The sequence below is a fragment of the Scyliorhinus torazame genome, chromosome 3 (assembly GCF_047496885.1).
Source record: "Scyliorhinus torazame isolate Kashiwa2021f chromosome 3, sScyTor2.1, whole genome shotgun sequence".
NCBI lineage: Eukaryota > Metazoa > Chordata > Chondrichthyes > Carcharhiniformes > Scyliorhinidae > Scyliorhinus > Scyliorhinus torazame.
In genome coordinates this window covers 314,822,419-314,845,678 of record NC_092709.1, presented here as the reverse complement: position 1 = coordinate 314,845,678, position 23,260 = coordinate 314,822,419, and the positions used below count along the sequence as shown (strand labels likewise).

At 50.7% G+C, this 23,260-nt stretch overlaps 2 protein-coding genes across 4 annotated transcripts in view; one reads left to right on the top strand and one right to left on the bottom strand.

Annotated features, from left to right (window-relative positions):
- The window catches only part of ptcd3 (pentatricopeptide repeat domain 3), a 52,803-nt gene extending 43,015 nt beyond the window's left edge, over positions 1–9,788 (bottom strand). Inside the window, exons 1-3 of one of the 2 annotated variants that reach the window (XM_072497570.1) lie at positions 9,654–9,788; positions 826–878; positions 658–697 (exon numbers count right to left, since the gene is read on the bottom strand). In XM_072497570.1, coding sequence (XP_072353671.1) covers positions 658–697; positions 826–878; positions 9,654–9,739 — 179 coding nt within the window. In that variant the 5' untranslated portion in view covers positions 9,740–9,788. The remainder of the gene's footprint in view (positions 1–657; positions 698–825; positions 879–9,653) is intronic. The other variant, XM_072497571.1, reaches the window with a different exon arrangement.
- A 162-nt stretch (positions 9,789–9,950) lies between these two features.
- Positions 9,951–23,260, top strand: part of polr1a (RNA polymerase I subunit A) — a 169,260-nt gene continuing 155,950 nt past the window's right edge. Inside the window, exons 1-5 of one of the 2 annotated variants that reach the window (XM_072497568.1) lie at positions 9,951–10,102; positions 13,155–13,359; positions 15,968–16,117; positions 19,368–19,472; positions 21,981–22,066. In XM_072497568.1, coding sequence (XP_072353669.1) covers positions 10,026–10,102; positions 13,155–13,359; positions 15,968–16,117; positions 19,368–19,472; positions 21,981–22,066 — 623 coding nt within the window. In that variant the 5' untranslated portion in view covers positions 9,951–10,025. Of the gene's footprint in view, positions 10,103–11,275; positions 11,463–13,154; positions 13,360–15,967; positions 16,118–19,367; positions 19,473–21,980; positions 22,067–23,260 lie in introns of those variants that run through there. The other variant, XM_072497569.1, reaches the window with a different exon arrangement.

Genomic DNA, 23,260 nt, shown 5'->3' with positions numbered 1-23,260 from the left:
TTGCATCATTGGCTTTGTCTATATATGCTGTACGAAGTCTTACATCACCAGGTTAAAGTCCAACAGGTTTGTTTCGATGTCACTAGCTTTCGGAGGTTTCCATTGACCAGAAACTGAACTGGGCCAGCCATAAAAGCAGGTCAGAAGGTGGGAAGTCTGCAGAGTAACCAGTGCACAGCTGCAGCAGTCTGTACCATTCAATTAGCATCTTCCAAACCTGTGACCTCCAATACCGAGAAGTACAAGAGTAAGTGTGGGAACACATTCAAGTTATGCTTCCAGTCACACACCATCCTAGCTTGGAAATTTTTCCGCTGTTCCTTCACTGTCGCTTGTTCAAAGTCCGTCTCTAGCTGCATTGAGTGTACCTAAACCACATGGACTGCAAAAGCTCATCACCAACCACTCAAGGATAACGCGGGATGGACAATAAATACTGGCTACATCACGGATGTTCACCTTCCAGGATCAAATTAAGAAAATATATATCTGGCTGATGTAGCAGCACTGAAGAGACGCTTTCTGAAACATCATTGGTGATATACTTTGTTGGTGGAAGTTGTCATCACCGTCCTATACTCTGATTATAACATGCCTCATGTAGATTACTTCTACTGAGCAGAATAGAAAATAACATTAGAAAATAAAAATACGTACCAAGTTTTCTTCCTTGGAATTACTATTTCTTCTGCAGAATCTTAAAAAGCAGAAACACAACAGTGAACCTTCCAGCAAGGTTGGCAGCAGAGGACAAGACCAGAAATTGCTCTGATTGCCCAAATAAAACCAGGGCTGATGTCAACAGGAATGACAAAAATAAGTTACCTGTCTGTTTGGGTGCAGCCGACTGACAGAGGAAATGGCTTGTGGAATAATTCCTGTCAAACAAAAGTAATCAAATTCAGAATTATAGAGTGCTACTATCAAACCACCCGCTTCTTGTCTAACGCTTTGGGTCACTGCCTAGGTAGAAACGCAGGGGTTTATGACAACTTTATATTTATAAAGCACCTTTAATCCAACAAAATATCCCCAAGTCACTTCACAAGGGCATGATAAAACAAAATATGACATCGTGCCACAGAAGGAAATATTATGGTCAGAAAGCTTAGTCGAAGAGGCGGACTTTAAATATCGTAAAGAAGGAAATTGAGGTAGAGTTAGAGAGGTGTTCGTCGGGAATTTCAGTGTTTAGGATCCAGACAGCTGAAGGCACAGCCTCCAGTGGCCTAGTGGGTCAAATCAGAAATGTTCAAGTTGCCATTATGACAACACCGATATCGTGGAGGGCTGTGGGATCGGAGAAAATTACAGACACGTGCCAAGGCCATGGAGGGATCAGCAAACAAGGGCAAGAATTTTAAAATCAAAGCCGGGAGCCAACATAGGTCAGTGAGTGCAGGTGAACAGGACTCGGTTTAACAGTTAAGACACAACTCCGGTGGCGAAGCTCAAGGGCAAGTGGGAGGATGAGCTAGGAGGAGAGATAAGAGGCGGGTCTATGGGCGGATGCCCTCGGCAAGGTCAATACCCCCTCATCATGTGCCAGGCTTAGCCTGATACAATTCAAGGTAGTCCACCGGACACACATGACAGCGGCTAGGATGAGCAAGTTTTTCGGGGTAGAAGATAGGTGTGCGAGGTGCGCGGGAAGCCCAGTAAATCATGTCCACATGTTCTGGACATGCCCGAAGCTTAGAGGGTTTGCTAAGGCAATATCCACGGATCTAAAAACATGGATGGTGTCGAGTCCGGAGGTAGCGATCTTTGGAGTGTTGGAAGAGCCGGGGGGGCGAAAGAGGCTGACGCCTTGGCCTTTGCCTCCCTGGCAGCCCAGAGACGAATCTTGGTAATGTGGAGGGACTCGAAGCCCCCGAGTGTAGAGACTTGGGTAGTGACATGGCTGGGTTTCTCAGTCTTGAGAAAATAAAGTTAGCCTTAAAGAGGGTCAATGTTAGGGTTCTGTTTTCCCAATATTTAATTGGGAGGAAATTTCTGCTTATGCAGTATTGAGTGTTGGATACACAGTCTGTTAATTTAGCAACAAGTGGCGGAGTCGAGGTGGTGGTAAGGTAGATCCAGGTGTTGCACATGTGGAAACTAAGACTGTTTCCGCAGGGCAATCGCAGAGGGGGCAGTATTTAGTTGAGAAATAGGAGAGAGCCAAGAATCAATCCTTGGGTTAATGGTGCAGAAGGAAACTAAACCAGTGCAAGTGATTCTCTGGTTAGGGTTTCATAGATAAGAATGAAACCAAGTGAGTACAATCCCACTCAGCTGGGAGAGAAGCACGAGAGGAGGATGGTGTGGTAAACAATGTCAATAGCCACAGGCAAGTTGAAAAGGGCACAGTAAGAAGTCTAGCAACATCATGTTAAAGTCTAACAGGTTTATTTGGAATCACGAGCATTCGGAGCGTAGCTCCTTCATCAGTTGAATGAAGAGGTAGGTTACACAAACACAGCATATATAGACAAAGCCAATGATGCAAGATGATACTTTGAATGTGAGTCTTTGCAGGCAATTAAGTCTTTACAAGTCTAGAGAGGAATAATCAGTTTAAAGAGGTAGGAATTGTCTCATGAGTATGGCCTCAATCGGGATCTTGGATTCATGGCTCACTACATTTAACCCCCCACCATCTGGCATGGGCTTGCAAAATCCTACCAACTGTCCTTGCTTGAGACAATTCACACCTCTTTAACCTGTGATTATCCCTCTCCCCAGTCGCACCATTTGGACCTGCTCGAGGTCATCACCACACCCCCACTACTTGCCTTCAAACAACCGCGCAACCTCAAACGAACCATTGTTTGCAGTAAACTACCCAGTCTTCAGAACAGTGACCACGACACCACACAACACTGCCATGGCAATCTCTGCAAGACGTGCCAGATCATCGACATGGATACCACTATTACACGTGAGAACACCACCCACTAGGTACGTACTCGTGCGACTCGGACAACGTTGTCTACCTCATACGTTGCAGGAAAGGATGTCCCGAAGCGTGGTACATTGGCAAGACCATGCAGACGCTGCGACAACGAATGAACGGACATCGCGCAACAATCACCAGGCAAGAATGTTCCCTTCCAGTCGGAGAACACTTCAGCAGTCAAGGGCATTCAGCCTCTGATCTCCGGGTAAGCGTTCTCCAAGGCGGCCTTCAGGACGCGCGACAACGCAGAATCGCCGAGCAGAAACTTATAGCCAAGTTCCGCACACGGGTGCGGCCTCAACCGGGACCTGGGATTCATGTCACATTACATTCATCCCCCACCATCTGGCCTGCAAAATCCTACCAACTGTCCTGGCTTGATGCAATTCACACCTCTTTAACCTGGGGTTACCCCATTTCTGGATCTGTAAAGATTTAATCACCTGCTAATGCTCGCATTCCAAGCATTGTCTGGCGTCTTTGAATCTGTCCATATATATGTTTCTGGAACATACCTCTTCATTCACCCGAGGAAGGAGCAGCGCTCCGAAAGCTAGTGACATCGAACAAACCTGTTGGACTTTAACAGACTTCGTACTGTGCTCACCCCAGTCCAACGCCGGCATCTCCACATCATATATATGCTGTGTTTGCGTAACCTATCTGGTCACTCACCTGATGAAGGAGCTACGCTCCGAAAGCTTGTGATTTCAGATAAACCTGTTGGACTTTAACCCGGTGTTGTAAGATTTCTTACTGTGCCCATCCCAATCCAACACCGCATTTCCACATCAAGTTAAAAAGGATGAGAGATAATTTACTTTTGTCACACTCCACGCAAGACGTTGTTTAAGAGCCATACCTAGTGAATGAACTGGCTACTCTGTTTGGCTCATAGAGACTCACCTTTAGGGTTAATGAGACTCTAAACTACAAGCATATAGACTAAAATCTCAACAATACATGACTGAATATAGATCTTCCCACATATGGCTTGGGGACACCATTCCTTCTAAAGCATAAAAGAGGTAGTTACAAAAAGTTGTGTTAATTCAAAATAAATCAGAAGAAAGCATCAACTTTGCGTCAATAGCCACTTGCAATTGTACTTGGAAAGGAATTTGACAATCACAAGAAAAACACGAGTGAATGAAAAGATAAAGGAAATTAGCAATCTGACAGAGAAAAAAGCAAAATGATTGTTTCAAGGAATGAAAAAGCCACATTTAAATTGGCATTAGGTATACAGGAGTCAAAGAGCGACAACGATAGCAAGCATTGAATGAAACGCTGTTATAGCATGCGTTATAGCACAGATGCTGTAACAGCAAGATGTTCAGTGTGGGATATCGATGCAGAAGTGGACACGCTCATCGCAGAACTGTTAGGGGGGGGGATGCCTCAGGGGGACGGGGGGATGCCTGGAGGGGAGGGATGCCACGGGGGAGGGGGGTGCCTCGGCAGGGGTGAGGGGCAGAATGCCTCGGCAGGGGCAGAATGCCACGGCGGGGGGGGGGGGGGGGGGAGGGGGAGAGAGAGAATGCCTGGAGAGAATCTCCTTCGGCGTTTATACCACAGACGAAATCAGGTAAACAAAACTGCCCGGGGGGGGGGGGCAGACTCCCTGGCACAACCAGGGCCCCCACTCCCCCCTTCACTGTAAAGTCAGCACTGAAGTTTATTGATTAACTTTGGGCTGATATTTAACTTTTTCTCATTCATTTTCTGGAGTGTGCAAATGTTTGATCTCTAAAATGGGAGCCGCTGTAGCCCCCCCACCCAACCCGAAATTAGGCTGCTCTTCCATGCCTGGTGGGCACCGCCGGGGTTAGATCATAGAATTTACAGTGCTGAAGGAGACCATTCGGCCCATCGAGTCCTCACCGGCCCTGGCAAAGAACACCCTACCCAAGCCAACACTTCCACCCTATCCCCACTGTATCTTTTTGGACACTAAGAGCAATTTGGCATGGCCAATCCACCTTACGCGCACATCTTTGGACTGGGAGGAAACCAGAGCACCCGGAGGAAACCCATGCCTGCGGGGGGGAGGGGAGAAAGAGAGGATGCCTGGGGGGGGGGGGGGGGGGTGGTTGGGAGGAGAGGGAGAGAGAATCCCTCGGGGGGGGGGGGGAAGAGAGAGAATGCCTCGCGGGGGGGGGGGGGGGGGGGAGGACTCGGGAGAGGGGGGGGAGAAGAGAGGGGGGATGCCTCGGGGGGGGGGGGGGGGGAGGAGAAATGCCTCGGGGGGGTGTGTGTGGGGGGAGAGAAATGCCTTGGGGGGGGGGGGGGGGAGAGAGAGAAATGCCTCGGGGGGGGGGAGGGGGGGAAGAGAAGCGCCGGGGGGGGGGGAGAAAGCGAGAAATGCCTTGGGACGGGGGGGGGGGGGAGAAATGCCTGGGGGGGAGGGGGAAAGAGAAATGCCTGAGGGGGGGGAGAGAGGAGGAGAGAAATGCCTGGGGGGGGGGGGGGGGGGGGGGGAGAAATGCCTGGGGGGGGGGGGGGGGAGATGCCTGGGGGGGGGGGGGAGAAATGCCTGGGGGGGGGGGGGGGGGGAGGAGAGAAATGCCTGGGGGGGGGGGGGTAGAGAGAAATGCCTGGGGAGGGGGGGGGGGGGGGGGGGGGGAGAGAAATGCCTGGGGGGGGGGGGGAGAGAAATGCCTGGGGGGGGGGGGGGGGGGGAGAGAAATGCCTGGGGGGGGGGGGGGAGAGAAATGCCTCGGGGGGGGGGGGGGGAGAAATGCCCTGGGGGGGGGGGGGAGAAATGCCCTGGGGGGGGGGGGGGAGAGAAAGAGAAATGCCTGGGGGGGGGGGGGGGGAGAGAAATGCCTGGGGTGGGGGGGGCCAAGAGAAATGCCTCGGGGGGGGGGGGGGGGGGAGAGAGAGAGAGAAAGAAATGCCTCGGGGGGGGGGGGGGGGGGGGAGAAGAGAAATGCGTCGGGGGGGGGGGAGAAGAAATGCGTCGGGGGGGGGGGGGGAGGAGAAATGCCTGGGGGGGGGGGGGGGGAGAAATGCCAGGGGGGGGGGGGGGAAGCCTCCGGGGGGGGGGGGGGGGGAATGCCTCGGGGGGGGGGGGGAAGAAATGCCTGGGGGGGTGGGGAGAAATGCCTCGGGGGGGGGGGGGGGAAATGCCTCGGGGGGGGGGGGGAGAGAAATGCCTCGGGGGGGGGGGGGGGGGGAGAAATGCCTCGGGGGGGGGGGGGGGGGGGAGAAATGCCTCGGGGGGGGGGGAGAAATGCCTCGGGGGGGGGGGGGGGGGAGAAATGCCTCGGGGGGGGGGGGGGGAAATGCCTCGGGGGGGGGGGGGGGGGGAAATGCCTCGGGGGGGGGGGGGGGGGGAAATGCCTCGGGGGGGGGGGGGGGGGGGAGAAATGCCGCGGGGGGGGGGGGGGGGGGGAGAAGAAATGCCTCGGGGGGGGGGGGGGGGGGGGGGAATGCCTCGGGGAGGGGGAGAAATGCCTCGGCGGGGGGGGGGGAGAAATGCCTCGGGGGGGGGGGGGGAGAAATGCCTCGGGGGGGGGGGGGAGAGAAATGCCTCGGGGGGGGGGGGGGGAGAAATGCCTGGGGGGGGGGGGGGGAGAAATGCCTCGGGGGGGGGGGGAGAAATGCCTCGGGGGGGGGGGAGAAATGCCTCGGGGGGGGGGGGGGGGGAGAGAAATGCCTCGGGGGGGGGGGGGGGGGGGGAGAAATGCCTCGGGGGGGGGGGGGGGGGGGAAATGCCTCGGGGGGGGGGGAGAAATGCCTCGGGGGGGGGGGGGGGGGAGAAATGCCTCGGGGGGGGGGGGGGGAGAAATGCCTCGGGGGGGGGGGGGGAGAAATGCCTCGGGGGGGGGGGGGGAGAAATGCCTCGGGGGGGGGGGGGGAGAAATGCCTCGGGGGGGGGGGGAGAAATGCCTCGGGGGGGGGGGGGAGAAATGCCTCGGGGGGGGGGGGAGAAATGCCTCGGGGGGGGGGGGGGGGGGGGAGAAATGCCTCGGGGGGGGGGGAGAAATGCCTCGGGGGGGGGGGGGGGAGAAATGCCTCGGGGGGGGGGGGGGGGAGAAATGCCTCGGGGGGGGGGGGAGAAATGCCTCGGGGGGGGGGGGGGAGAAATGCCTCGGGGGGGGGGGGGGAGAAATGCCTCGGGGGGGGGGGGGGAGAAATGCCTCGGGGGGGGGGGGGAGAAATGCCTCGGGGGGGGGGGGAGAAATGCCTCGGGGGGGGGGGGGGGAGAAATGCCTCAGGGGGGGGGGGGGGGAGAAATGCCTCGGGGGGGGGGGAGAAATGCCTCGGGGGGGGGGGAGAAATGCCTCGGGGGGGGGGGGGAATGCCTCGGGGGGGGGGGGGGGAGAAATGCCTGGGGGGGGGGGGGAGAAATGCCTGGGGGGGGGGGGGGAGAAATGCCTGGGGGGGGGGGGGGAAGAAATGCCTGGGGGGGGGGAGAAATGCCTGGGGGGGGGGGGGAGAAATGCCTGGGGGGGGGGGGGGAGAAATGCCTGGGGGGGAAATGCCTCGGGGGGGGGGGAGAAATGCCTGGGGGGAGGGGGAGAAATGCCTGGGGGGGGGGGGAGAAATGCCTGGGGGGGGGAGAAATGCCTGGGGGGGGGGGGGGGGGAGAAATGCCTGGGGGGGGGGGGGGGGGGGGAGAAATGCCTGGGGGGGGGGGGGGGGGGGGAGAAATGCCTGGGGGGGGGGGGGGGGGGAGAAATGCCTCGGGGGGGGGGGGAGAAATGCCTCGGGGGGGGGGGGAGAAATGCCTCGGGGGGGGGGGGGAAGAAATGCCTCGGGGGGGGGGGGGAAGAAATGCCTCGGGGGGGGGGGAAGAAATGCCTCGGGGGGGGGGGGGAAAGAAATGCCTCGGGGGGGGGGAAGAAATGCCTCGGGGGGGGGGAAGAAATGCCTCGGGGGGGGGGGGAGAAATGCCTCGGGGGGGGGGGGGGGGAGAAATGCCTCGGGGGGGGGGGGGGGGGGGAGAAATGCCTCGGGGGGGGGGGGAGAAATGCCTCGGGGGGGGGGGGGGAGAAATGCCTCGGGGGGGGGGGAGAAATGCCTCGGGGGGGGGGGGGAGAAATGCCTCGGGGGGGGGGGGGAGAAATGCCTCGGGGGGGGGGGGGGGGAGAAATGCCTCGGGGGGGGGGGGAGAAATGCCTCGGGGGGGGGGTGGAGAAATGCCTCGGGGGGGGGGGGGGAGAAATGCCTCGGGGGGGGGGGGGAGAAATGCCTCGGGGGGGGGGGGGGAGAAATGCCTCGGGGGGGGGGGGGGAGAAATGCCTCGGGGGGGGGGGGGAGAAATGCCTCGGGGGGGGGGGGGGGAGAAATGCCTCGGGGGGGGGGGGGGGAGAAATGCCTCGGGGGGGGGGAGAAATGCCTCGGGGGGGGGAGAAATGCCTCGGGGGTGGGGGAGAAATGCCTCGGGGGGGGGGGAGAAATGCCTGGGGGGGGGGGGAGAAATGCCTGGGGGGGGGGGAGAAATGCCTCGGGGGGGGGGGGAGAAATGCCTCGGGGGGGGGGGGGGGGGGGAGAAATGCCTCGGGGGGGGGGGGGGGGAGAAATGCCTCGGGGGGGGGGGGAGAAATGCCTCGGGGGGGGGGGGGAGAAATGCCTCGGGGGGGGGGGGAGAAATGCCTCGGGGGGGGGGGGGGGGAGAAATGCCTCGGGGGGGGGGGGGGAGAAATGCCTCGGGGGGGGGATGCCTCCGGGGGGGGGGGGGATGCCTCCGGGGGGGGGGGATGCCTCCGGGGGGGGGGGGGGATGCCTCCGGGGGGGGGGGGGGGATGCCTCCGGGGGGGGGGGGGGGGATGCCTCCGGGGGGGGGGGGGGGGGATGCCTCCGGGGGGGGGGGGGGGGATGCCTCCGGGGGGGGGGGGGGGGGTGCCTCCGGGGGGGGGGGGGGGATGCCTCCGGGGGGGGGGGGGGGGGATGCCTCCGGGGGGGGGGGGGGATGCCTCCGGGGGGGGGGGGGGGGATGCCTCCGGGGGGGGGGGGGGATGCCTCCGGGGGGGGGGGGGGATGCCTCCGGGGGGGGGGGGGATGCCTCCGGGGGGGGGGGGGGATGCCTCCGGGGGGGGGGGGGGATGCCTCCGGGGGGGGGGGGGGGGGATGCCTCCGGGGGGGGGGGGGTGCCTCCGGGGGGGGGGGTGCCTCCGGGGGGGGGGGATGCCTCCGGGGGGGGGGAAGAGATGCCTCCGGGGGGGGGGGGGGGAAGAGAGATGCCTCCGGGGGGTGGGGGGGGGGGGGGGGGGGGGGAGAGATGCCTCCGGGGGGGGGGGGGGGGGCCATCGTGTCTGCACGGGATCTCTGAATGAGGATTTCACCTCGTGCCTCACCCCCCCCGCCCCCTTTCCCCGGAATTCCTACATCTCTTTTCTTTTCAAAAAACCATTCAATTCCCCCTTTAATGCTTCGATTGAACCTGCCTTCACCACCACACACACTATCGGGACGAGCGGCCTTGCAGACCCTAACTCACTGTGCGTGAGGCGAGCAAGTTCCCCTCCTGTCTCCTTTGCCAGTTACTCGAGACCGGCGGCGTCCGGTTTTGGAATCTTTGGCGAGTGCGAACGATCTCGCTGCGGGGCTCCCTCCCCCAAGGGCGCGTGAGGGAAACCCCGCGCCTTGGGGCTCTGCCCTGGAGGAGCGCGGGGACAATGGGCCGGCCCCGCGTTCTAGAACCCCGGCACCGAACGTCCAGCGCTCAACATTCCGCGCCTCCAGCCTCCCCTCGCGCTCTTACCCGCGAGCCCCTGGCTGCAGCCCCGCCCGGCGGCCTGCTCCCGGGCCCAGCAGACGGTGGCACAAGCGGACGCAGGGCGCCGCCATCTTGTCCGGCCGCGCGCTGCATTGTGGGCAGGGCCGGCACCCACCGACGCCGCAGGCACGGGGAGACTCCAAACCTCGAGAAAAGCGAAGGCCCTGCTGGCTGCCCCAGGTGGAAACGGCGTGATTCACCCCGGCTCCTCATTTCTCCGGTGCCGTTTCTCGGGGTCGGTGTTCCGGGACGTTCCTCTGCTCCCCTCCCCGTCCTCTGGCCACAGTTTCTCCTCCATGTGGCTGCAGTGAAAAATCTCTTTCATTTCGAATTTCTTCACCGCGTCCTGGCCACAAGATGCTCATTGGGAAGGAGATCCCCTGGAGACGCCTGGAGAGAATCTCCTTCGGCGTTTATACCACGGAGGAAATCAGGTAAACAAAACTGCCTGGATGGGTAGGGGCCAGACTCCCTGGAGCAACCCGGCCCCCCCCCCCCCCACTCCCCCCTTCACTGTAAAGTCAACACTGAAGATTATTGATCAACTTTGGGCTGATATTTAACTTTTTCTCATTCATTTTCTGGAGTGTGCAAATGTTTGATCTCTAAAATGAGAGTCGCTGTAGCCCCCCCCACCCCAACCCGGACTATTAGGCTGCTCTTCCATGCCCGGTGGGCACCGCCGGGTTTAGATCATAGAATTTACAGTGCTGAAGGAGACCATTCGGCCCATCGAGTCCGCACCGGCCCTTGGAAAGAACACCCTACCCAAGCCAACACTTCCACCCTATCCCCGTAACCCAGTAACCCCACTTTATCTTTTTGGACACTAAGGGCAATTTATCATGGCCAATCCACCTTACGCGCACATCTTTGGACTGGGAGGAAACCAGAGCACCCGGAGGAAACCCATGCAGACACAGGGAGAATGTGCAGACTCCGCACAGACAGTGATCCAAGCCGGGAATCGAACCTGGGACCCTGGAGCTGTGAAGCAACTGTGCTAACCACAATGCTACTGTGCTGCCCCACTGATCGTCCCATCTGATTTGATATTGCTAAGTTTCCATTGTTGTTTTGGGCAGGAGGGACTCCTTGTCCCTGAGTTTATTTCGGTTATTCTATTAAGTTGATTAAAGGCATAGAATCTACAGTGCAGAAGGAGGCCATTCAGCCCATCATGTCTGTACCGGACCTTATTAAGAGAACCCTACTTAAGCCCACGCCTCCACCCTATCCCAGTAACAGCACCTAATCTTTTGGACACTAAGGGACAGTTTAGCATGGTCAACCCATTTTTGGACAGTGGGAAGAAACCCACACAGACACGGGGAGAAAGTGCAAACACAGTCCACCCAGACAGTCACCCGAGGCCGGAATTGAATCTGGGACCCTGGAGCTGTGAGGCAGCAGTGCTACCCACTGTGCCACCGTGCTGCTCATAAAATTGGGCCCAAAATAAACCATTAGGCTGCTCTCCCCCTTCTGAGCGAGCGACTTGACTGGTGGTGATTTACCCTGAGGATCACCATACCTCAGGTGAACAGTAAGGTTGAGAAGGCAGGGATAACCTCAGCCGTTACAGGGATTGACCCACGCTGCTGACGTCCCAAACCTGTCACTTCTAGCTTTGAGGAAAAAGTCCATAAGTTCCCCTCCAAGTCTCTCGCAATCCTGGCTTAGAAATTCATCACCATTCCTTAAGTGTCACCAAACTTCCTACCTAACATTAACATGGGTACATCTACACCACATGGATGGCAGTGGTTCAAGAATGCCTACCCACCACAAAACGTGAGTAAACCTGATGGACATGGGATTAAAAAAAATCTTTTCCCCTTGGATACAAAAAATGGCATGGCTCGGCCCCCTCTGACGCATGAAAAAAAGTATTTTGCTTCAAAAGTCACTCTGACTGAATATTTAGATGGGTATCAATCAAACAGGCAGATTTAGTCCTGGATGGTAAAAAGCTTCTGTGTTGTTGGAGCTGCACTCATCCAGGCAAGGGGAGAATATTCCATCACAGTCCTGACTGGTGTGTAGATTGTGGACAAGGCTTTTGGGAGTTGGGAGGTGTGTTACTCACTGCAGCATTCCTCGTCTCCGACCTGTTCTTATTACCAGGGTAATCATCTGGCTAGTCCACTTCAATTTCTGGTCAATGGTAACCCCCAGGATGTTGATGGAGGAGGATTTTGTAATGGTAATGCCATTTATCGTTAGATTCTCTCTTGTTGGAGATGGTCATTGCTTAGCACTTGTGTGTTGCGAATGTTACTTGCCAGTTGTCAGCCCAAGCTTGGATACTGTCCAGTTATTGTTGCATTTGGACATGGACAGCTTCAGTATCTGAGGAGTTGCAAATGGTGCTGAACATTGTGAAATTATCAAAGAACATTCACACTTTTGACCTTGTGGAAGGAAGGTCGTATTGGCATTTCGGGTGGCAGATTATCGCTAATGCCTCATCCTTGTCTTCTGCAAGGACATAGTGGACTCCTCCAGCATTGAGGCTGGGGATATTTGTGGAGCCTTCTCCTCAGTGAGTTGTTTTAACTGTCCACCATCATTCATGACTAGATGTGGCTGGACTGCAGAGCTTGTATCTGATCCATTGGTTGTGGAATTGCTTAGCTGTCTGTCACTTACTGCTTATGCTGTTTGGCACACAAGTAGTCCTGTGTTGTAGCATCACCAGGTTGACACCTTATTTTTAGATATGTCTGGTGCTGCTCCTGGCATGCCCTCCTGCACTCTTCATTGAACCAGGGTTGATCCCCTGTCCCTCGATCTGCCCTTCAGCCTCTGGTGGCTTTTCCGATCTCACCCTTGTGCCCTGAGCAATAGAGAAAATGGGAAGAAACTGGCTTGAGTACTGTAGCAAAATCTCTTTCATACTTAATTTGAAAAAAGTGATCAAAAATCTCCAATTTGTCGGAAGAGCTTTTACAAGGAAAGTGAAGGGCAAGAGAGTAGGAAGGAAAAATACCATCTTAGGCCAAATCTTCTTCATGTCCTGTTAAAGGATGGTTCCAGGCAAGTGCTTTTTCTTCAACAAGGTTTGTTTTATTTTCTCTGCCTCATTTTCAACTGGAAACAATAGTGACTAATAATTGTAATTCACATTGCCCGAAACAGTTTTTCTCATAAACTCAGGGCCACAAATGTAAGATAGTCACCAATAAATCCGGTCGGAAATTAAGAAGAAACCTCTTTACCTAGAGAGTAGTTAGGCTGTGGAACCCACTAGCACAAGAAAAAAATTTGCACATCACTTGAATGCCGCTTGACTGGGACGTCATACCTTGAAATGAAGACATATCAGGAACAGCTTGGAATTATTTGCAATTCTCCTGCAATAATTGCATTTTAAATAGTGATTATTAAGGAGTAGCCTTGATAGATTTAGCAATATTCATTCACCCTTGTTTAATAAAACTCCTTTCTTTGGGTTAACTCAAAATGATCTCCTTTTTTCCTTAGGAACCTTAGTGTAAAGGCAATCACAAATCCTTATTTCCTGGACAATGTGGGTAACCCAGCAGCGAATGGCCTGTATGACCTGGCATTGGGTCCAGCTGATTCCAAGGAAGTATGTGGTACCTGTGCACAAGATTACAATAATTGCCCTGGACACATGGGCCACATTGACCTTCCATTAACCGTCTATAATCCCCTATTTTTTGATGTAAGTATATGAACTGTAAAGATACAATGATTGAGTGTATTGGATATATGGGGATGACTGCTATTTCTGATGTGTATGCAGTTGTATTGAATATTTCAGCATTGGGGCAATTAGAGGGAAACTGGTAAGTCACTACATGTTGTCCACTGCAGCTGATGACCTTTGTTAAAGTTGCTGGGTTTACAGTTGACAGCTATGGAATACGTTGTGCAATACCTGTAACTTGCCTATACTCAAAATACTGGAAAAGAGGTTACAAATCCTCAGGATTCTTTCGCTACTCTTGTGTTAATGGTACACATGCATTCTTCACAATTGGCACAATGCTTTACCAATACAAAAATTGCTGCTGCTAATGTTAGCAGACCCTGTGTAATCTATTGTATGAGATTCTTCTGTCTACTATTTTAACATTTACATGCACTAATAGAACAGTCAGAGCCTAGATCATACAGCCTTCTCCTCCATTCAATACAATGAACTTCTACCTCAACTCTGCTTTCCTGTCTGCTCCTCATATCCATTGATTCCCCAATATACCAAAACTCCGTCTGTCCCAGCCTTAAATACATTCAGTGATGGAGAATTCACAACCTTCTGTGATGGGGAATTCCAAAGATACACAACTATTTAAGTGGAAAAAAACTTTGCTCATCGCAATCCTAAATGGTCGATCCCTTTTCCTGAATCTGTGACCCTCGATCTATGTGTCTACCTTATCAAGCTCCTTAAGAATCATGTGTGTTTCAGTGGGATCATCTCTCATTCTTCTGAGCTCCAGAGAGTATAGAACCAACCTATTCAGCCTATCAAGATAGAACAATCACCTCATCCCAGGAACTAATCTCGTGACCCTTTGCTGTGCCACCTCTAGTGCAGGTATATCCTTCCCTAAATATGGAGAATAAACTGCAGACAGTATTTCAGATGTGGTCTCACCAAAGCCCTATACAATTGTAGTGCGATTTGTTTATCCCTGTACTCCAAACCGCTTGCAATAAAGGACAACCTGCCATTTGCCTTCCTAATTGCTTGCTGTACTTTGTAATTTGGATAAGTGCACCCAATTCCCTCTGCACATCAACGTTTTAAAAAATTTATACGTTTTAAAATATTCTGTTTTTCTATTCTTACAACCAAGCAAAAATAACTTCATGCTTTTCCACATTATACTCCTCGTTGCCCACTCACTGCCTGTCTATCATGTCTTTGCAACCTCTGTCCTCCACCTAGTGTTGATATCATCATCAAACAAGGATATCCTCAATCTCATTATCTAAGTCATTCATATAGGTTATAAATAGCTAATCCCCTGCACCGATCCTTGCTAGACTCCACCAATCACAGCATGCTTGTTATGTCTAATACCCAGTTGGTAAAGGATAAACCAGAGTCAATATTTACTCAGTTTAGATTTATTCATAGAATGAAACATTACAAGTATGTACCTTCCAATTCAACCACACCACAGTGACATAGGTGTCTTTTTATATGTGGTCATATAACAACCCAGTCAACAACATATAGTTAACTGCAATTGATATACAATTAACATTGCCAGCTGGAAACTGCCTCATTTATGTCAACTCTGCTTCCTAATTGCCCATGAGAAGATGATTTAACATTTCAGGTCTATTCACTTTGATGATTCCAGCAAGCCTCACTCCTTATCAATAGTTTTGAGATGAAGTGGACTGAAAAATGTTGGAATGAAACCCACTGAAACTAACTAAACCGAGGCAGAATTTAAATTTCAAGAAATTACCAATCAGACACGCATCAGAAGTAATCATGTTGGATGTTTGCATTTGAATTGAGCGATTTGGTTTCTCCCTCATAGCCTGGCAACTAAGTGTGCAGTCACTACAATAATGTATCGCGTTAAGTCAAAACCTAATTTTTAAGAGTAGCGTTTTGTTGACCTTTCATATACAATAGAATTAAAGCAGCTAATGCCAAGCTAAACTTTAGACAAAAATGCTCCTTTTGCTCCACGATTTTAAGTGTTGTTAAAGGCAGAAACACACTTGGAGATTGTAATAGGAATACTTAATTTTGGACTTCAGCTCTATTCTGCAGGGCTAGCACATGAATGAATATTGCAACAATTTTGCATTGTGAAATTAACTGGCTTATGGCATTCATTTAAATTTGAGTCAATGTTAAATATTTTAGCTTGTCGTCTTACCCTGTTTCTTTTTTTATTATAAATTTTAAGAGTACCCAATCCTTTTCCAATTAAGGGGCAATTTAGCGTGGCCAATCTACCTAAGCTGCACATCTTTGGTTGTGGGGGTGAAACCTACGCAGACACGGGAGAATGTGCAAACTCCACGCGGACAGTGACCCGTGGCCAGGATCGAACCTGGGTCCTCAGCGTCGTAGGGAGCAGTGCTAACTACTGTGCACCGTGTTCTTACCCTGTTTCTGTGTGATTTTCAAATTTCTTGAAAGGATTAAGTTCTGATTGTATTGAGATAATGGAAAATTAAAAAACCTGTGCAGTTCTGACATGGGATCTGAATTGATAGAAGGTATGGTTTCTTCTCTCTTCTGTGTTATTCTAAGGATAATTTTTTTGTCTTTAAACAAATACCTTTCTGCGCAGAAACTTTATCTGTTGGTAAGAGGCTCCTGTTTGAATTGCCATCTGCTGACCTGCCCCCGTTCAATGGTGTACCTGGCATTAAATCAATTGCAAGTCGTAGATGTTGGAGCTATTGAAGCTGTTTATGAATTGGACAAAGTACTGAATGAGGTGAGGGGTACTTGATATTCAGTTGTAAAATTGCAAACAGTTTCATCTCGGTGATTGCATGATCATTTTTCTCCTGTCATTAGTTTATTATTTTGATGGTGTCAGTTTTTGCTCAGAGGCAGCATTCTCACACCCGATTCAGAAGATCGAAGATTCAAACCCCTTACCAGAGAGTAGAGAATCTAGGCTGGCACTTTAGGGCAGTTTTAAAGCTGTGTTGCATTGTTGGAGGTGGCATCTTTTTGAATGACACATTAAGTTGAAGTCCCATCTGCATGCTTACGTGGATATAATAGATCCCCAAGCAATATATGTTGCCGAATACGGTCACTTTCCTTTGACCTGGTTAATGTTTATACCTGATTCAACACCACTAAAACAGGTTTTTACTAGATAAAACCACCATGAAAAAGTAACTGAGTTGCTTGCTATGGTTCCAGAGTGGGTGTGGGCCTGCATTAAAGGCCAGACCAAGACTAGACATGAGTGAATGAGAAGGTTTTTACGAAAATCCGACGGTTTCATGGCCATCATTATTCATGCTAGCTTTTTATTGGAAATTTAAAAAAATTAATTAATTGAATTTAAATTCCGTGGCTACTGTGATGGGATTTGAACTCGTGTCCCTGGATCATTAGACCAGGCTCTGAATTATTAGTTCATTTCACATAGCCACCAAACTACCATTCCCAAAGCTCCTTTGACAGCACTTTACCAATCCATGACCTCTATTGCACAGAAGGACAAGGGCAGCAGATTCATGGGAACACCACCACCTACAGTACTTTAATAGCAAAGCACTGTGGATGCTGGAATCTGAAAAAAAAGCAGAAAATGCTGGACAATCTCAGCAGATCTGGCAGCATCTGTGGAGAGAGAGAACGGAGCTAATGTTTCGAGTCTGGGTGGCTCTTTGTCAAAGCTAGAGAGAAACACTACCACCTACAAGTTCCCTTCCAAGCCACTCACCATCCTGACTTGCAAATATATCACCCACCATTCCTTCACTGTCGCTGGGTCAAAAGCCTGGAACTCCCGAACAGCATTGTAGGTGTCCTTGTACCACAAGGACTGCAGTGATTCAAGTAGGTGGTCACCACCTCATTCTGAAGGACAATTAAGGGATTGGGAATAATTTGGTTTGATTTACTATTTCTTATCTCTTCCCAAGCTGATTCAACATTTGATTATGACTTATTTATTGTCACGTGTACCAAGGTACAGTGAAAAGTATTGTTCTGCGTACAGTCCAGACAGATTGTTCATACATGAAATAACAGTCCTATGTAAATACATAGGCACAGGCATCGGGTGAAGCATATGGACTGTAGTACTACTCAGTAGAGAAGATATGTGGAGAGATCAGTTCAGTCCATAAGAGGGTCATTCAGGAGTTGGGTAACAGCGGCGAAGAAGCTGTTTTTGAATCTGTTAGTGTGTGTTCTCAGACTTTTGTATCTCCTGCCCGATGGAAGAGGTTGGAAGAGAGAATAACCCAGGTGGGTCTTTGATTATGCTGCCCACTTTCCCAAGGCAGTGGGAGGTGCAGACAGTCAATGGTCGCCATGCTTTCCAGTGCTGCCCACATCCCGTGAATGAATTAAACAAAAGTATAATTTATCATTCATCTTGCTCTGTTCATGGGACCTTGCAGTGAGTAAATTGATTTGTCATGTTTGCCTGCATTGCAACAATGACGGCCGAGAGGATTGTAAGAGAGGGAAGCAGATGTGCATCTTCAGTATTTTTAAATCCGTGTTTTCCAAAATTGGGGTCGCAACCCATGGGTCACCAAAACGTCTCCAAAAATGATCCCCAAAGATCGCCTGACATTTTTCCCATTTTCCCCCGGGTAAATTCTTGCTGCAGTACAGTGTATGACCACATGAGGCTGATGTAGAGACCTGTGCCGTGGACTTCCTTTTTTTAAATATAAATTTAGAGTACCCAATTCATTTTTTCCAATTAAGGGGCAATTTAGCGTGGCTAATCCACCTAGCCTGCACATCTTTGGGTTGTGAGGCAAAACCCACGCAAACACGGGGAGAATGTGCAAACTCCACACGGACAGTGACCCAGAGCCGGGATCGAACCTGGGACCTCGGCGCCATGAGGCAGCAGGGCTAACCCACTGCGCCATCGTGTTGCCCTGCCGTGGACTTTCTTGCCTCCCTGGATCACTGTTACAGTCACCGCAGACACAGCCTTCCGCAGCAACTGCCGTTTCTGTAGCAGCTGATTGGCCAAATTAGTCAGCACCTGCTCTGACAACTGAAGAGTTTAAAAGAAAAAAATCAATTATCTTTACATTTCTTTCCTTAAGATGATACTCCGAGTTAGTTTCCAGTAGTGTTTCGCACTTTCTTTCCAGGCCTGCATCTCCCACCCAAAACCAAATGACTGCTTACTGGAATATGTTTCCATAAGTGCCCCAGTCAGCAGCTTGTAGCCTAAGTACTCCCATGTAAAAGATTTAGCCGATAATTCCTGTGTACCCTTGGGGATCTCCTGCCTTTCAATTGGTTCATTGTTACGAAGCTGATGCAAGTTTGCCCAATTCTGAACTCAGCTCTGGGACGACGGGTGTGGGTTTGGGAACTCAATCCATCCAATCGTGGGGGGAAATGCATCTGTTCAAGTACAGCTCATAGGAAGCATGGAGTCAATGATCATGCTAAGAGATCGACTTCAGGGTTAACGTTCTGAATCGGGTGCATGTTTAATGTCTGCCATTGTTACCATTGTCAATGAACCTTGAATTTCTGTTATTATTAATGTTGTTGCTGTTGGTTGAATTTCTGTTAATCTTAACCTTGTGTTACGTTTAAAGTTGTGCTGTCTGTGCATAAGGGGGTTGATATATATTTAAAATGGGGAGCCGCTCTCTGCTCACTTTCTGAGATCCATTGCTCTCTCAGTGAGACTGTCTTTGCGATCACTGGTGCACCTCCTTTCTTCCCCATCAACACAAAATCCAGGCATGTTTCCAAGCATTCCCTCATTTCCTCCTTTCAAACACCCAGGAGTCTGAGATCAAAGATCTTCAATACCTTGTATTACAAGTTATTTAGATCTCCAAATAACAACAGAAAAAAAAAATTACTTACAATTTTATACATTTAATTCGACAGAAGTGTCAACATGTGGCGAGGGTAGTGAGAGTTGGCTATTTTGTAAAAGTGGGTCGCTGGAAGAAAAGTTCGAAAAACACTGTTTTAAATGATGGTTTGATATAATTCTGTTTTTGCAGGTGTTGGATAAAAATGTTAAGGCCACAATGGATGAAATCCAGGCAGCACTGAATGAACATACACAAACTGTGCTGAATAACCAAGTGAATTGTGAAGCTTCACCGGTAGGTGTAAAACTGACCATAAACATTGCCGTGCAGACCTTCGTTAATGTGCCCATTACCTTTTTAGAAGGTGTTCCATAAGACGTTCCATAATTTCAGCTGTACAGTGTAAGAAAGTGAAGTGCCCTGAATAGAAATTTGGGTAACAAGCAAGGGGGTGGACACGGTGGCACAGTGGTTAGCACTGTTGACTCACTGTGCCAGGATCTGCATTCGATCCCAACCTTGGGTGACTGTGTGGAGTTTGCACATTCTCCTCAGGTGCTCCAGTTTCCTCCCACAGACCAAAGATGTGCAGATTAGGTGGAATGACAATGCCAAATTGTCTCTTAGTGCCCAAAGATGTGCAGGTTAGGAGTGATTACGGCGATAGGGTGGGGGGAGTGGGCCGAGGTAGGTGCTCTTTCGGAGGATCAGTGCAGACCCGATGGGCCGAATGGCCTCCTTCTGCACTGTAGGGATTCTATGGAAATTACTGATAATGTCACTGGACGAGTAATCAGAGGCTCAGGCTAATGCTCTGGGGTCATGCGTTAAAATCCCACTATGGCAACCGGAATTGAAAACTGGTCTTTGTGATGGTTGTCATCGATTGCTGTTGAAACCCTGCTGTCATGAGTATCTGGTTATCTAATGTCCTTTAGGGAAGAAATCAGCCATCCTTATCTGATCTGGCCTGCATGGGCTCCAGACCCACAGCAATGGATTTAAATCCTAACTGCCTTCTGAAATGGCCTAGCAAGCTACTCAATTTAAGGGCGTTGCCAGAGACGCCCAGATACCATGAAAGACGAAAGAGAAGAGCTGCTGTTTCTCCCAAAAGCCCACCAGCTTGGGACAGGACCTGAACATGTACGTATGTCGAACAGGCCGTCTTGAGCAGTGCTCACACTTATCCTCGACCCCCTCAAAAAATCGATTCATCCTCGCCCTAAGCACCACCTTTAGCTGTATCAAGCTCAACCTCACACTGAATGACGTAGCGTTCACCCTACGGAACCCTCCAAAATAGGTCCCAGCTCCTCCTTCCACCTGGCCTCCACCTCATCCACCGAAACCTGCTCTTCCCACATGATCTGCCCACATATCCAAGAGGTGCTGTGCTCCTCCGGCCCCGCACACAAGATTATCCTTTCCAGCATGCTAGGCGATGTTGCCTCCGGGAAAGTCCCGAGCACCCGCTGAACAACATCCCGCACCTGGAAATCTAGAAATATCCCCCAATCCCTGCTTTCTCCTTCAACTCCTCCCAACTCGCAAACTGCCCATACAAAACAGATCCCTCGCCCTCTCCAGTCTCCTACCTTTCCACTCCCGAATGTAGCATCCAATTTCTCAAACAAATGGGTCCTACAGATTGGGGCCCACCTTGACATCGTCCTCAGCTTAAAATGCTGACACAGTTGACGCCATATTTTCAACATGGAGTCTACCACCAGATTCACAGAATACTTTGCTAGAGAAAACGGCGCGGATGCCGTCACCAGGGCCTCCAGGCCAGTCCCTTTACATGACCCTGACTCCATCCGTACCCAACTAACTTTCTAACTTTCTGGTTTCAAAGCCACACCAACACCTTCTCAGCATTGGCCACCCAATAATAATACATCAAATTTGGCAGCGCCAACCCCTCCCACCTTCCTTTAACTTTGTCAAGGACCCATCTTCGAATCCGAGGCGTTCTCCCTGCCCATATGAAGCCCATTATGAGCCGCTCCATCTCACGACAAAGCGACTTTGGCAAAAAAACTGGGAGGCATTGAAATAAGAACACAGATCGCGGAAAAATATTCATTTAATAGATTGAACTCGCCTGCCAGCAACAGTGGAAGGCTGTCTCAACTCTAACTCTGCTCGCCAAGCTTGTAAAATTCAATTCGCGAAGTCGCGCCCAATCCTGGACCACTTGAACCCCCAAATATCGAAAACTGGTTCCTGCCAGATGGAATGGCAACCTCCCCAACCCAGCACCCTCTGAAGGCGAACCATAAAATTTTCACTCTTCCTAACACTCAGTTTATATCCTAAAAGGAACCAAACCTCTTCAATCCCCCTCATTATCTCCCCCATAACTGGCCAAGGATTCCTTAGGAAAAAGAAGATCGCAAACTTATCTCTTTAATCCTCTTCCTCCTTTTCCCAACTCCTGCTGGTGTGTATTATTCCTATCCTGGAATGATTTGCTACAGTAAAGCTGCATTATAAATGAGAAGTGTTTGTATTGTACTGAAGGTGGTTGCAATCCCATAGTACTTTGTTCAAGTGGCTATTTCTACACAGAGTTTAAACTATGGATTGGCTGTTTGAACATGGAGCAATTTTTATTCTTGTCTGATATCAACAGATGATACTTAGGGAAAAGCGAGGGCTGAATTGAAGAAAAGTTCAGAAAAATAATAAAGCCAGCAATTTTTAAAACAGATACTGCCTTGATAATAAGTATATTCAAGTACTTTTTTTTAACATATTAACACTAACATCCTATTTATCGTTCTGTTTTGTTACAAGGTGAAAAGTGTGAGTGACTGCAAGGATAAATTAATAGCAAATTTTTGGAAAAACTTCATGAAATCTAAAAAGTGTCCAAATTGCAAGTAAGTGAATCAGCCCCATGATGTGGGACAATATTACTTTGTACATTGGAATAAAAGCCTGAAGTAACTGTCAGTTAACATGCAGTTATTTGGCAGCACAGAACTGGAGTATTGCTGTAAAAAAAAAAAAACACATGTTGAAGCTTTTCATCTTGCATTCATCAGGACCATTCGCATGAATACCAGAAGTGAAGGGAAAAACAATTTCTACTTCAAGAGAAGAGAGTGCTGGTTGGTTGGCAAGTGGACTCTTCGCGGCATTGCTGTGGAGAGTGCACCAGTTAACTGCCAAACTTTGTTTAAATTCAAACAAGCAGGTTGACTCTGATTGGCCTGGGGAATGAAGCTGAGAACAGCATGTCTCTTCGGCTGTTCGCAGAAGACAAAGTGTTGATTGTACCCGCCCAGCCCGTGCTTGCAAAACTCAAAACACAGTGTCCATAGGTAGATGTGATTTCATGATTGGACGATATTTGCAAATAATCCTGAACGTGCTAAGAATCATGCTGATTGTACTGTGATGGTTGACCAAAAATTTTCAATAAAATATTTATATTAAAAAAAAAGAATCATGCTGATAACCACTTCAAGATGATCAATCAGGCCTGCAGTGTGGCTCACTTACAGGTGCCAGAAGCCATGTTAATACACAGAGCCCTGTTCTCAGCAGTTAGAAAGAACACATACAAACATTGCAGCTGTTTCAATAAAACAAAATAGACGATAATCATTCTCCACTTCATTCCCCAGGCAATGCCTTGACCAATCAGCGTCGACCTGCCTGGTTTGAATTTAAACAAGCAGGGACGCACTGAGGTGCTTATTAAAGGAATAGAATCTGTATTAATGTTCTTTTTTGGGTCAGAAACAATTCCTCCTGCTTTCCTTCTAGTCCACAGAATGTTCTTGGCACTAACTACAAAGATGGCATTAAGGGTCACCAGCAACTCCGCACACAGCAGAGCAGGAGATGTAATAATGAAGAATCTCATTTAAAAAAAAAAACTTTTTATTGCCATTTTCCATATTTATAAACAGCTATATACATTTTTCTTAACTGCATAAATTTACTTTATTGTACAGAAAGGTTTATCCTGTCCCCACCTCTTCTCCTTTTTTTGTGGCTTTCCTGCCTTTCCTCTTCCTTCTCCCCCCACTCCCTCCCCCTGGGTTGTGCATTCCTTTGGTTCTTCA